Consider the following 15,829-nt stretch of genomic DNA (forward strand, 5'->3'; position numbering starts at 1 on the left):
ATGAAATGTACATGGATGTGGGCTCTCTCTCTGCATGACTCAGTGTACTGGACTCATGCATTCACCCTTCTTCCTGTGATGATGTGACGATGAGACAAAGCCTAGGTGAGGGGAAGTGAGGCGAATGGCCAGGGCGTTGTGACACAGCGTGAGGACACGTCTCAAGGATTATCTGCTTTAGGCGATCCTGGATCTTATTTTCTAACTGCAGTTGACCAGAGGTGACTACAACCATGGGTCAGGACACCACGGTAACAGGCTCTCCACACCTGTCGGTCTTAGTGCTTCTTCTACATTATAAACTCAGCGGAGGACGAGGCATGCCCTTGTCACCTGACCTCACGTGTTGTCTATAATTCACATTGTTATAGTACATGTGCTTGACTGGTTGTAGTCCCAAAAGGGAGGCTAGGATGAGAGTTTTAGAGACATTTTATCAAAAATGTGAAAGAATTAATCTTAGCAGAATATGTGAATTAGTCTAAACTTTCTGAGAAGAAAACAAGGGCCCGTGGGAGAGCTATTTCACTCCTCTCTCAGAGGGCAGGATGGAGACCCAGACAGCTTTGGCTAGTAGGAGAGAATGACATGGACTCTTTCTCTGGTATCTGAGAAGGTTGAAGAATAAGATTTTTTTTTTTTTTTTTTTTTTTTTATAGGGCGCGGGCGCTCGCCAAGCCGAGAGAGCGTGAGAAATCACCTCCCAGGGGGGATGGCCACGCCGGAATCCCTTCTCCTCCATTCTCCTCCTGGGCATGCACGCACACGCACCTGGCGTGAGTTTAAGCCACCGGGTCCGGGATGCGAACTGCGGTTGACTACGTGGGAGTCCAGCGACATAGCCATTATGCAAACTGCTGGTCCCAAGAATAAGATAATTTTTGAAGGTCAAGCAAAAATAAGATAAGAGAGTAAAGGATATTCGTTTCTCTCTTTGAAGTACTGCTTATTGGTCAACAGTAAGAAACAGATGGTGTAGTATTTATGTTGTTCTGATAAAAAACACCCTGCATATTAGGAAAAAACAAAAGTTGAGCCTTTGTCTTTTCCATGCACTAAAATAAATTATAGATGTGTTAATGAATTTGGTGGAGAGATGGGAGATGGAACCAGGAAAAAAAAAAAAAAAAGAAGAAGAACATTTGTTTCATCTTGATGTAGGAAAAATTCTGTCTAAACGTAGAGATAAGAGAAGAAGGAGGGACCAGCAGTTAGCGTAATGGCTATGTCGCTGGACTCCCATGTAGTCGACCGCGGTTCGTGTCCCGGACCCGGTGGCTTAAAACTCACGCCAGGTGTGCGTGCATGCCCAGGATCCAAGGAGGATAATGGAGGAGAAGGGATTGTGGTGTGGCCATCTCCCCGGGGGGGGGATTTCTCGCTTTCTGTCTCTCTGTCTGTCTGGCTAGCGCCATGCCCTATAGCAAAAACCTCTTCAAAAAAAAAAAGAAAAGAGAAAGTAATAAATAGTGTAGAGCTGGCTCTGTGACAAGTGGCAATGTGCTGCTGAAGAGAAGCTTGAACTCGCTTGGTACCCATGTTCAAATCCTGGGCCTTGTTAGGCTGAACCACATTTAGCATGAGTGTAAGTGCCCAAGATCTGATGGGTTGGAGAATAAGGTATTAAAATAAACAAGAGAATGGGTCAGCTCTGTGGCCTTGTGGTTGGGAGAGCTGATCCCACATGACTGATCACAGGGTTTGAGTACTAGCCCCATGGTTTGGATTGTGCATTTAATTTAGATAAAAAGTATAAAACTTGTACAATAAAGTATAGGAGAACTGGGAGCTAGGGTGCGATGAACAGTTCTTGCACTCAAGGCCAAAAGCATAATCCATAAAATTAAAAATGAATAAATTGGACTTCATCAAAATGAAAAACTCTTGCTCCATAAAAGCTCCTGTTAAGAGGATGAATATAGAAGTTAAAGAACGAGAAAAAAAAATGCAAACTACATCTCTGATTAGTATCTAGAATATGAAAGAACTTTTTTTTTTAGAGAGAGAAAATTTTGCTATAGAGTGCATGCACTCACTGGGGAGAGGGGGAGAGAGAGAGAGAGAGAGAGAGAGAGAGAAAGCTAGAAATCACTGCCCAGGGGAGATGGCTGTGCCACAATCCCTTCTCTTACGTTCTCCCCTTGGGATTCTGGGCACAGACGCACATGTGCCCGGTGTGAGTTTTAAGCCTCCAGGTCCAGGACTTGAACCACGGTCAGCCATGTGGGAGTCCAGAGTCATAATTATTACAGCATCTACTGGTCCTGAATATGAAGAACTTCTTAAAACATAATAGTATAAAAACCACAATCAATTCCATTAGACTATGAGACATGAAGAGACATTTCACCAAAGAGGAAAAAGTATAGATATACACACACACACACACTTCCTGGCAGATAAACATGCTACTGTCCATAGGGAAATGCACAGCAAGACCAGGATGAAAAATCACTTTAGAATACCCCAAATAAAATATAAAATGCTGACAAGGCTGCAGAGAGATGATATCTCTCATCCATTGTCAGTGGAAACATAACATAACCACTCTGAAAATAATTTGATAGCATCCTAAACACACACACACACACACACACACACAACAACAACAACACTCGCAAACCAACAAAATAAAACATACACTTATTTTAAGGCTCAGCAATTGTACTTCTGGGCATTTATCTCAGAGAAAGGAAGATTTATGTTCATGCAAAAACCCGTACGTGCTTGCTCCTGGCAGCTGTATTTTTAATACCCCACAACAGGCAATAGCCTACAATAAGCGAATGGTTCAGCCATGGTGGCACATCTGTACCAATGGAAAACTTCTTGGCAACATGGAATAAACCGGGAGTAACTTGAATGGCTCTTGAGGGCATGATGCTCAGTAAAAAGCGCTGTATTTGAGAAGGTCACAAACTGTATGATCCCATTCCTATACCATGGTTGAAATGCCATCTTACACAGATGGAGAAGACAGTAGTGGTTTCCAAGGGTCAAGGATAGTAAGGAGGAGCAGAGAGAAGGTGTGACTCTGAAGGTCAGCAGGAGGGAGACCTCTGTGGTGACGGAAGGCTCTGTGTCCTGACCGTGGAGGGAGACACAGAACTGCACACGTGGTGCTCTGGCTTTGAACCTGCAGACACTGAGCTGCAGTATCAGTTTCCTGTACTGCAACAACTGAAACTGCCAGAGGAAATAGGGCGAAAGGGAATGGGACTTCTCTATACTATCCATGCAATTTCCTGTGAAGGGGTATTTATATTTAAATAAGAAGTTTAAATAAAAGTAAATGGTAGTATCTTTAACTTGATTGATATGCAATGGGTATATGCCTTGAGAAAACCACATCGTATACTGTTAAGGTGTACAATGATTAAATGTAAAGATAAATAAATAAAGTAAAAAAAAAAGAAAAAAATCCAGATTTTAAATAAAAGATACTGATAAAATTTAGGGATGTCCCATGTGGTAGATTATTCAACAGGCTCATGGAAAAGTATGTATGCATGTGTATGTATGCATGTGTATAAACTTGGCATGTATTCATCTCTCTCTCTCTCTCTGTGCGTGTGTGTGCATTGATTGAATGCAACAACCATGGGCTAGGATTGTACTGAGTGGTAGGAAAAGACACAGACGAGATAGACTTAGATCCACGATTATGGAGCTTCTAGTCTGTTTAGGAAGTGAGACAGTAAGTTACTATTGAACGTGTGCTTCTAAGAAAAGGCACTGGGTACTTATGGCATCAAAGACCAGGAAGGCCAAACCATGAGGTCAGAATATTGGAGGGAGCACATTCTGGCTTATGGAAATGTGGGAGCCATGGAGTGACCCCTCTTCTGATGGGAACTGGTCTGCCTCCCCAGGAAAGCTGAAGTGTAAATGGAGACTTGAAGTTAGAGCATAACTATCAGCTACTCAGGGGAAGGGAGTGAAGAGGAAGGAGAGGGACAATTTGGGTAAAACTCTCTCTCTCTCTCTCTGTGCGTGTGTGTGCATTGATTGAATGCAACAACCATGGGCTAGGATTGTACTGAGTGGTAGGAAAAGACACAGACGAGATAGACTTAGATCCACGATTATGGAGCTTCTAGTCTGTTTAGGAAGTGAGACAGTAAGTTACTATTGAACGTGTGCTTCTAAGAAAAGGCACTGGGTACTTATGGCATCAAAGACCAGGAAGGCCAAACCATGAGGTCAGAATATTGGAGGGAGCACATTCTGGCTTATGGAAATGTGGGAGCCATGGAGTGACCCCTCTTCTGATGGGAACTGGTCTGCCTCCCCAGGAAAGCTGAAGTGTAAATGGAGACTTGAAGTTAGAGCATAACTATCAGCTACTCAGGGGAAGGGAGTGAAGAGGAAGGAGAGGGACAATTTGGGTAAAACAGCACAGGCTGAGTGTGAAGCTGAGATGTAGGATGGAATATTCGAGAAGAGAAAAGCAGTTCAGTGTTGTTGCAGTAGAAAGATCAAATGGTGTTTGAAGAGCCTGGTTAGACAGTAAGGACCAGATCAAGGAAGACCTTGTAAAACATGTTAAGAACATAAAGCAGACCCAGCCCTGGTGGCATAGGCAGTAGGAGTGCTGCTCTGCAGTGCCAGAGGCAATACAGAAGGCTCTGGGTTCACATCCTGGGCCTACCTGATCATGCTGGCCACACCCACAGATGTGTCTGTGATCCTGGCTGGCTGCCGGACTGGGAGAGGATCATCGCATAAGGACTCCACTGAGGGTACTCCCCTACCTCATATGAAGGAAATAAACTAAAATCTATCTATCATCTATCTATCTATCTCTCTATCTATCTATCATCGGGCATAAATGCGGGGAAAAGTCAATCAAGTATTCTAAAGTTTGTTTCTTCCATGAATGAGAGGGACAGAGAGCACTCCATCAGGGTTTTCACACTGTGACACACCCCTAGTCCTTAGCCAGTCTTGCATCATGAGCATATCAGTGCCTGGTGCACTCGGGGAGGTCTTCAGACTTGAACCCAGAACCTTCCCATGTGAATCAGCTTCACAGAGCATCACGTTTTTACTGCTATGCTCCTGTCTAGCCCCTCAATGGAGTATTGTAAGCAGAGAAATGACATGGCCATCTCTGGGTGCTGTGTGAACGGTGGATCAGAGTGGGGCAAGTGGGAAGACCTTCTGGAAGGCAGTGGTGTCCCAGGCAGGGGGTGATGGTCACTGGGACCAAGGTAGGGGTGGTGAGGACAGGGAAGGGAATGGAACTGTGAAGAGTGGGAGGAAAAACTGACTGGACTTGGTGACTGAGTAGAAGTCAGGGTGAAGCGGGAGGGGATTGGGACTGGGAGGGCAAGGAGGACGCCATCTTTCTAGGCAGATGATGGTGCTGTTTTCTGAGAAAGGGGCAATGAGAGCAGAGTGGGATTTGGGGGTGGGATGAGACATGGAAGACGAATTCCATCTTGGATGTGTTGGTCTTAAGGTGTCTGTGGGAAACCTGAAAAGGGAGGTGTACGCAGGTAGCTGCAAGTGCTGTCTCCCTTGGAGAATGCCTGTCCAAACAGGGAGGTCTGAGGAGCATCACATCTACTTAGGTCTCGGAACTGTGGTTGTGGTAAGATCACTGAGGAATGTGTAGACTTAGAAGAGAGAACTTTGTTAGGGCTCTGGCATTAAAGGCAGGGCTGACTCAGGAACTCCCAGCCGCAGAGAGGGCCTGGACCTCAGAAGGGGCAGGCCATGACGCTTTTCCCCAATGTCTCATCCTGCCTTCCTGCCCACCCATCCTCGGCCAATTCCTTCCTTCCTTTCTCTGCAGACTGTTTTTCTTCAGTTGTCTGGCCAGTGCTGGAAAGATGGTCACTTCAGAGCTTTCAAGTTTAAAGCAGCCAGAATCTTCAAGCCCCAATCCTAAATTTCTGGAAAAGATATTTTGAATGGGCCAGTTTGAGTCAGGAATCTGCCTTCAATTCCATTCGATTGAGAATGCCTGCTTTAGATGAGGCAGCAAGGAAGAGAAGGCATTGCACTGGTAGAAATCCCAAATACTGGGGCAGAGCTCAAAAGAGGACCAGAACTGGAAGAAGAAAAGTTGCTACAAGCAAATGAGAAGGCACGTCCACAGAGGAGAAGGAAAGCAGGGCAGAGGGAGGGGAAGAAACCCCAAGAAGGAGACTGCAGCCGGCAGATCCAGTGCTGCTGGGAAAATGGGAAGGAGGACTGGAAAATGTCTATGGGACATAGAACATGAGGTTGTTCCAACTGCTTGCAGTGGTGGGTGGGAGGAGAAAGATGGCCAGTGGAGATAGGCTTTCTAGATTCCAGGACCTGGGAGCTTGGCTGTGAGTATAAACAGAGAGATTGGGCAGTAGCTGGAGGGGGAAGTCTTGGGATCTAGAAAGTATTTTTTTTGTTGTTATTTTCTAAAGTTGTGTGGTACCAATGCCCTGACTGGAGCCAGCAGAGGAGAGTGATCCAGGTCAAGCCAGGTGCAGAGTCCCTGAAGAGCAGGAGAGGGTGGAATGCTGTGCTGAGGAGGCAAAACCTTGGGGGTGTTAGCCTGGAGAACTCTGGATCTTCATCTCTTATCTTTCAAATGAGGATTATAGACCCTCCTTACTACTTTGCAAAAACACAGTTTGGGGACCAGCAGTTAGCGTAATGGCAGACCCTCCTTACTACTTTGCAAAAACACAATTTGGGGACCAGCAGTTAGCGTAATGGCTATGTCACTGGACTTCCACGTAGTCGACCGTGGTTCAAGTCCCGGACCCGGCAGCTTAAACTCATGCCGGGCGCATGTGCATGCGTGCCCAAGATCCTGAGAGGAGAATGGAGGAGAAGGGATTACAGCGTGGCCATCCCCCTTGGGGGTGATTTTTCACTTTCTGTCTCTCAGTCTCTCTCTGTCTTTCTGGAGAGCGCACACGCCCTATAGCAAAAACCTCCCCCCCAAAACAAACAAACAAACAAACAAAAACAACAACAAAAAAACCCCCACAATTTGAAAGTATTTTATTTATTTATTTATTTTGTAGAGGTTTTTGCCTTAGGGTGCATGCACTCACTGGGGAGTGAGAGAAGGAGACAGAAAGAGGGGAAGTAAGAAATCACCCCCTGGAGGGATGGTCATAGAGAAAAGCAATCCGTTTTCTTTTCTTTCTTCCTTTTTTTTTAAGGTTTAGGTTTTTGCCATAGAGTACATGTGCTCACAAGAGAGAAATGACAGTGAGAGGAAAAGTGAGAAATCACTCCCCAGGGGGATGGCCATGCTGCAGCCCCTTTTCGTCTATTCTCCACCTGGGATTTTGGGCATGCATGCACATGCACCCAGAGTGATTTTCAAGCTGTCAGGTCTGGTTTTTGAACCATTGTCAGTCATGTGGGAGTCCAGCACCTTAACTACCATGCCTGCTGGGCCGTGAAAAGTGATCTTATTAATGAGCAGGAGAGGATGTCTCAGGAGCATCAATGGGAGGGACTAAAGATTTTAATTAAAAAAAAAAAAGTAATACTGCCTTTGCCTTCTGCTTTTCTGAAGGGTCTTAAGGCATCATCCTTTAGAGCAGTTCTCAAATTTCGGCCTGTATTAGAGTTCCCTGGAGAGCTGTGGGAATGAGGTTGCTGGGCCCTAGCCCCAGAGTTTCTGCTTCTGTATCGAGTGGGGCCCAGAATCTGCGTTTCTAACAAGGTCCCAGGTTGATGCTGCTGCTACTGGTCCACTTAGAGAACTGCTGCTCAGGGCCTTGGTCTTGAGATCACTCTAACCTAGACATTGGGGAGAACAATTTACCAATGCATGCTCACATGCCAAATCCCCTTAGTTTAGAAGAATCCCTAGAAATAATGCAAGATTGTAAAGGTAAAATATTATGGTCAATGGAACCTGTCATTTTAAAAGAAGAATAAAATTTGTTTTAAAATAAATTTCTTCATATGATCCCAGCAGAGAGCAAACCCGCACCCATAAGCCGTAACCTAGAGGTGAGAAGAACACCGGCCCAGCCTTCACAGGGCACAGGTTCAGCTCCGCCATGGCCTTAGCTGTCATGGGAGTATCTTTCTGGATCTTCATCCCTTAGCTTTCAAATGAGGGTCATAGACCCTCCTCACTACTTTGCAAAAAATACAATTTGAAAGTATTTTATTTATTTATTTTGTAGAGTTTTTTGCCTTAGTGTGCATGCACTCACTGGGGAGAGAGAGAGAGACAGAGACAGTGAGAGGGGCAGTGAGAAATCACCCCTTGGAGGCATGGTCATGCCGCAATCCCTTCTCCTCCATTGTCTTCTTGTGATCTTGGGCACGCACGCACATCCACCTAGTGTAAGTTTCAAGCCACCAGGTCAGCGACTTGAATGGCAGTAGGCCATATGGGAGTTCAATCCCTTTTCCTCTATAGTCCTCCTGGAATTTTTGGCAGGCATGCACATGCACCCAGAGTGATTTTCAAACTGCCAGGTTAGGTCCAAGTTGTGAGGTTCTTGGGCTGTGTTCGACTCCAGTTCTGAGGTTTTGCTGTTACATGTGTCCAATCACTCGGCTGTGAGTTCTTTGTCTGTGCAATGGTGGCCATAGGGCTGTATAGTTCCGCAGGTTGGGCAGTGCATAAAATGAGATACTGACAAATGTTAGTGATCTTCGTTGTTACTATAGATATTCAGGAGCAAGGCTTATGACAATTAAGAGAGGCCATGGTTTTCACATCCTGGATTGCTTTTTTTCCATACGTGTAGAAAACTGAAGAAGTCCTAAAATGATCTTTATAAAAACTTAGTAGAAATATTTGTTTACACGGCAGTTCATTGCCTCTGGACACCTTGCAGCTTGAAATTCTGAGGACTACGCTTCCTTTGATGGCTCAGTGAGATCTGGAGCCCAGGCCCCCGCTGAGGGTTCCATCCAGAAACAGCAATAATGCAGCACCTTTCTCTCCTCTCTTCTGCAGACCACAGAAGATGAGCCTTCTGAAAAGGATGCCCTGCAGCCTGGCCGCAATATTGTGGCAGCGGGCTATGCCCTGTATGGGAGTGCAACCCTGGTGGCCCTTTCTACAGGGCAAGGCGTGGACCTCTTCATGCTTGATCCGGTAGGTACAGAACATGGGGTATTTTCCCGTGGGGACTCCACGGGCCTGTGTGCTTTAATTCCAGTCTTCTGAAGTACTTTCCTGATCATTCCTACTACTGGTTTCTGGGGCTAGAGAACCAAAGGGCCCAGAGGTAGAGCAAACACCATGATCAAAAATCACTGAAGGCCTCTGTCCAAGGGAGGGTATTGGGGGACAAAGTGTTTTCAGAGTCAGTTGTATCAATTCAGACCCAATCTTTAAGTTTATTTCCTCCAAATATATTTATCCATTTTGGTTTATGGGGACTCCATGATTTGAGGACCAATTTCCAGATAGATTCCTTAGAGCAGCACGTGCTGTGAAGCAGGATTTGTCCTGTAATCGTGCAGGCCAGCATAGATGCCACTAACCTCACGTGCCTTTTAGACATGTAAAATGTGGCTAGTATAACTGGATTTTTTATTATTAATTTTTAAAACTTTTCTTTCTTTCTTTCTTTCTTTCTTTTTTTTTTTAACATTTAATCACTGTACCTCTCCACAACATACAAGATGTATCTTCCCAGTGTAAATACACTGCATATCAGTCGGGTCAAAGACCTCCTACACATTATCATCAACAAATATTTTTCCATTTTTGTGTCCATTAAATGTTTTGCTTTTTTTTCCTCTTGATTCCCTCCCTCCTACCCCTCATGGCTCACCTCTCCTACACTGTCTCTAGTATCCAGTTACTCTCCATGTTACCGTATTTCAGTTTCTGCCATAGAGTGCAGGCATCTGGACTTTCACATTTATTTGATTTTAATTCATTTAAGTAGCACATGTGACAAAGGGTCAGCCTATTAGGCAGCAGGGTTTGGAGAATTCCCTGATATGCAAGCCCTTCCCGTGGCAGGAATGAATGAAAAACTCTCCTGTCAGCTTCTGTGTTATTCTCCACACTTTCCACAGTGAGAAACTGCCTTGCAGTAGAAGACGGAGATGCGTGACCTCTGGGTGGATAAAAAAATAGGGTAGCCCCGTCCTGACTGGAGGAGGAAATGACTGCGTAAAGACCTGAGAGTTCAGTAAACAAGGTTCAGCCTTCGTGGCATATCTACATTAAAAGTGGTCAGGAGACATTTCAGAAAATTTTTGTAAGTTACAGGATTTCTCTTTTAAATGATGGATGCTTTGCCTATCACTAGTGAACTGCTATGCTGAATATGACCAGGCCGTGTGAAAAACTCAAATAAAGACCCTTCAAAGCTCCAGTATCCATTAATCTTAAGTTTAGTATTTCAATTTAATTCAGATTTACAAATGTTTAGTGAGCAGCCACTATGTCCAAATAATGGTCCTAGGCGTTGAATGCAGATAGCCCTGATCAAACAAGCATTCTAGCCATAGTGGAGTTTATATGTTAGTGCAAAAGTGTGGAGAGTGGGCAGTTGCAAAATTTCCGAACAGAACAGAGCTGACTATCAGAACACATTTTATAGTATGGCTATCAAGTAACTTTTGAACATTATCTTTTTAAACATAAACCCCTTAGACCCAAACCTATTTTTTGTTAGCTTGCTGATGCCTTAATTTCCCCTTTCTTCCAAAGAAGCAGGAAAAACCTGAGCAATTCTGTAGTTTACTCTCAAACATTAAAGTGTTCTTTCTACAACTTCTCTAGAATAACAGCTAACAGTTGTATATTGCTAAGTTTAGCACTATATAGTGTTAAGTAGTGAATTAATTTTTTTAAAAGAAGTATTTATTTAATTTCATCTATTCATTTGTTTATTTAAATTTGATGAGGGTGGGAGGAGAGAGAGAAAGAGAAAGCCACCGAACCATGGTTGGCCATGTGGGATGTCCAGGACTTTAACCACCATACCACCTGCTGGTTCTGTGAATTCATTTTCTAAGCAATTCATTTCTATTAATTCATTAATACATCTAAATTGCCCTAAGTGGTAAGTTCTACAATTATTCCCATTTTCATATAAGAAAAGGGAGCTATACTAAGTGTAAACAACTTGGCCAAGGTCATCCTGGTTGTGCCAGGATTCACACTCAGGCAGTCTTGTGCTTCACTCCTATACCAGACTGAATTTTGAGCACTCTGCTCTTGAATGTGGGCTAAATATCTCTAAGAAGATTCTGAAGTGATTCTAAAGGCCATGGGAGGTGCCATTCAGAGATTCAATTCAAGTCTTCATAGGCACAGACAAAGCCTCTGCTTGGGGCTCGCTCATGGTAGGAGGGCCCTGCCTGGACAGAGGTGAGCTTGTCTACACATCAGAAGAAGAGAGGAACCATGCATACTCCTCTGATAACTCTTTGCCAGCTTGAAAGTCTTTTGGATCACATCACCCTACTAAAAGGGGCATTAGAGCAAGGCCCCAGGTCTGTTTGGGATGTTGAGTTGAAGCTGAAGGAGATGATTGTCATTGTCACAGATGGAGGGTGGCCACAGCTTACTGATGTGCAGGTCCTTGCAGGACAGAGCTCCCTAGTGGGTTGGTCGGAGCCTGTTGGATCTGTGGGTTTATAAGTCCAGTCATTTGATCTTGTGAGGCACACATTTTGTTCAGGCACAAAGGGATTGCTTCATGTGAACCAGACTCTCATTTGTGAGGTAAACCTTGTACAGGAATCCACTTACAAGTGGGAGATATGTGTCAGAGTAACAAAGACCTGGCGTCTGATCACTGGGAGCTCCCCTCTGAAGCATGTGTGAGGCCATATTGATAATCAGAGGTAGTTGCTGACACAGAGAGCAGAGGAGCGTATTCTCCAGGCTCAGGTCAGACTTCACAACCATCTCTGTCCCACAACTCCTCAGAACCTAAGAGTCCACACCCCACACACAGGAGTAGATACTCAGGCCTTTCCATAGCCAGACAGATGGAGCAGAGGCTCCTCGTATCATTTGGCTAGTGAATACTATTGCTTAGAGGACAGTTGTATCTGTCATGCTCTTTACTGATAAGCAAGAGAGAAGATGACCCTGGATCAGTTGAGTAAAAGGAATTACTGCCTGATAAAGCCGAGGACCTAAAGCATAGAGGGGCAGGTCTGGAGGACCAGGAGCACGAAGCACAGGAGAGGTGGGGCAACATGGCCATTTCAATCCAGACACCCTCTCTGGACCTATGTCTCTCACTCAGGTTTGCAGTGGCTGGAAGGAGAACTATTTTTCCAAGTTAAGTCACAGGCCTGACCTTGATTTGAAAAGGCCTAGATAGAGTCTTCTTGGACTAGCATCCAATGAGAAGAGTTAATTATTCAAGGGAAATTACGATACTTTTAAGAAGTGGAACTCAGCACTGGGCCGCTACAAAGCAAGAAATACCCACAGTGAGTTGTTAAAGCTTATGAAGTAAAGACAATCAAGAAAGTACCTATAGTAAAAGAAGGGGAGGCCACACTCCGGAAGAACCACAGAACCTTGTATTACACCAGTGAAGCTTTTGCTTCATGTGTCTAAGGAGGTATTTAAGGAAGAGTAAGTGAGGTCTGTATTACATATTGTCTGGAAGTGGGTATGATTAACGATGAGGCAGCTTAGTAACTGTTATCTAGACGGCAGGACGAAAGAGTCTAGAGATTCATTGGTAAAGTGGCAATCATCACTGTTAGGAGGCACGAGAGAAGGATGCTTAGTTATTTTTGTGGTTGTTGCATGTCCTCATCACTGCCTCGTGTTAGACATGGCCTGGTGGCCTTGTCTCATTATAGTTGGGGAATGTGGTTTATGTGCCTTGGAGCCTTCTAGTCTGGCTACCGACTGTGAGCTGTCCTCTTGGGAATTTATAACTTTCTCATAGTCTTCTAAATTTATCAAAACTGATTCAGTTTCCACTCCCTGATTTCCCTCCTGGTGATGTAGGAGACATCAGTGTTTAAGGCAATAGCTGCAGCTAGTTGATCACATCCATAAGGGCTGACATTGCCAGCTCTAGGTAGTGGGGTACCTGAGGAGTGTCCTGCAGGTATTGATCAGAGTGGCTATGGGGGACTATGGGAAATGGGCATTGTTCTAGTACTCTCAGATGGAGGGTGGCCACAGCTTACTGATGTGCAGGTCCTTGCAGGACAGAGCTCCCTAGTGGGTTGGTCGGAGCCTGTTGGATCTGTGGGTTTATAAGTCCAGTCATTTGATCTTGTGAGGCACACATTTTGTTCAGGCACAAATGTTAGACATGGCCTGGTGGCCTTGTCTCATTATAGTTGGGGAATGTGGTTTATGTGCCTTGGAGCCTTCTAGTCTGGCTACCGGCTGTGAGCTGTCCTCTTGGGAATTTATAACTTTCTCATAGTCTTCTAAATTTATCAAAACTGATTCAGTTTTCACTCCCTGATTTCCCTCCTGGTGATGTAGGAGACATCAGTGTTTAAGGCAATAGCTGCAGCTAGTTGATCACATCCATAAGGGCTGACATTACCAGCTCTAGGTAGTGGGGTACCTGAGGAGTGTCCTGCAGGTATTGATCAGAGTGGCTGTAGGGGACTGTGGGAAATGGGCATTGTTCTAGTACTCTGAGGATTCCTTGCATTGTTGCCACCTTTTCTTCATGCTGAGGAAACACAATTTCTGGGTGAAGGGATTTTGTTTTTTACCTCAGATAGGAGTAATTTGGATCCTAGGAACTTTTAATGGTTTCCAAGGTTGAGTCACTAAGATAAACAAAATAACTGGACCACAAATTAGTAGTTAAACTATTTTCCACACCCATCTGTATAACTTCTTCCTCTCTTTTTTGAGGGCCCAGACCTTTTTGAGAATAGTAAGTCTGGGATGAGAACTTGAGGGACAAGGACAGTTGGATTCCTTGTTAACTGGGTGGCCTCAGTGACTGGAAGGTACAAAGGAAAAGCGAGACCATTGGCCCCCTTTTAAAAAGTTATTTTACTTCTCCTTATAGTACTCCTTGAGCTTTCTGTGTAGGTTCAATATTTCAACTGCTCTTTCTGTCACACACAAAGATGTCCCAGCATGGCCACAGCAGAGGCCTGGGTTCTCCAGCAGGCCCATACTTTCTAATGTCCTCTGATTGTCATGCAGTTTGCTGTTGGCACCTGTGTCCTGGAATATGTCCTTTTCTTTCTGTCTCTGTCTTTCTAGGCTCTTGGTGAGTTTGTCCTGGTGGATAAAGATGTCAAGATTAAGAAGAAAGGAAAGATTTACAGCCTCAATGAGGGCTATGCCAAATATTTTGATGCAGCCACCACTGAATATGTGCAGAAAAAGAAATTCCCTGAGGTGGGCGAAGAAAGCCTTGGCCAGTAACAGGATAACGCTGTCTTAGTAGGGTCCTGTGTGGGTGGGCTTTGGGGGCCTGGATGAAAGTGTTGACACCACTGTGCGTCTCTGGACTGTGTAAGTATGGTGGATCTGCTTTCTTCATAAACAACCAATATCTTTTACAGCTAAGATTTACCTACTAATGGTAATACTTTCCAGTTGTGTTTTCCCAGGAGAAATTGTTTATAAAGAAGGCAGAGCCACATTTTCAAAATTCAGAGATTAAGGTCAAAATCTGTCTCAAATCATCTGTTACATGTAGCTATTAAGCACTTGAAATGTGGCTATTCCAAATTTAGGTGTGCTATAAGCATAAAGTACATGATGAATTTTGAACACCTTGTGAAAAAAGTGAATGTTAAATAATTCTCTTTAATGATTCTTTTTTCACAGAGAAGTGGTAATATATTGGCACATTATTTTTCATAGACAGGGTCTTGCTATCTTGATTGTCCTGCCTCAGTCTCCTGGGTGAGACTACAGGCACACACCAACACATCTGACTGTTTTCAGACCGGATTTTGCTGTGTTGCCAGCCTCAAGTTCTTTATTCTCCTGCTCCAATCTTCTTGAGTTGTTGGTGGGATTATAGGTTCACGCTACTCTGTCTGACTTTCAGGTTAGACCAGGAATCAAAGCTGGGCCTTCCATGTGGTCCTAGCCTGTGAAACACAGGGTTTTAGCAGTGCAGACCACAACAACTGGACCAGACGTGATCTTAAATAAAAAACATTATAAAAATTAATTTCACCCATTTCTTTTCTTTTAAAAAAATTTATTCATTGTCATTATTTTACTTTATTTATTTATTTTTTTGAGGTTGGCCAGAGAAAGACAGAGAGAAGAAAGTGAGAAAGCAAGCTTCCAGGTCCAGGACTCAAACTGTGGTCAGCTGTGTGGGAGTCCAGCCACCTTAACCACCATACCACCTGCTAGCCCCACACCCATTTCTTTTTACTCTCTTTAATGTGGCTGGCAGAAAATGTAATAATTTTCTACATCTTTGGCTTGCATTATACTTCTATAGGACAACACTAGTTCATTTACTTTATTTTAATTTGATTGGCATAGTAATTACATATACTTAAGGGATTTGGTGAGATTTCTTTCTTTATTTTAACTTTTAATTAATTAATTTATTTACATTCATTCACTGATCATTGTCACAAATGTGATATCAAAATGTGATTTCCCATCCAGAATATACTGCATAGTGACTTAATCATACATGCTATCATCAATAATTTTCTATTTCTAGTTTCATATATATATATATATGTATATTTTCCCCCTATTTCTCACCCTCTGTCTTTTTTTTTTTGGAGAGGTTTTCGCTATAGGGCATGTGTGCTTGCCAGACAAACAAGAGACATAGAGACAGAAAGCAAGAAATCACCCCCCAGGGGGGATGGTCGCACCGCAATCCCTTCTCCTCCATTCTCCCCTCGGGATCTTGGGCACGCATGCACACGTGCCCGGTGTGAGTTCTAAGCC

General features: G+C 44.0%; 1 protein-coding gene across 1 annotated transcript in view; it reads left to right on the plus strand.

Annotated features, from left to right (window-relative positions):
* LOC102477918 (fructose-1,6-bisphosphatase isozyme 2) overlaps window positions 1-15,829 on the plus strand; it is a 46,164-nt gene that overhangs the window by 17,486 nt on the left and 12,849 nt on the right. The window contains exons 4-5 of the mRNA XM_006171088.2: window positions 8,930-9,070; window positions 14,156-14,293. Of these exons, the coding sequence (XP_006171150.2) occupies window positions 8,930-9,070; window positions 14,156-14,293 (279 nt within the window). The remainder of the gene's footprint in view (window positions 1-8,929; window positions 9,071-14,155; window positions 14,294-15,829) is intronic.

The sequence above is a fragment of the Tupaia chinensis genome, unplaced genomic scaffold (genome assembly GCF_000334495.1).
Source record: "Tupaia chinensis unplaced genomic scaffold, TupChi_1.0 Scaffold149309_1, whole genome shotgun sequence".
Taxonomy (NCBI): Eukaryota; Metazoa; Chordata; class Mammalia; order Scandentia; family Tupaiidae; genus Tupaia; species Tupaia belangeri.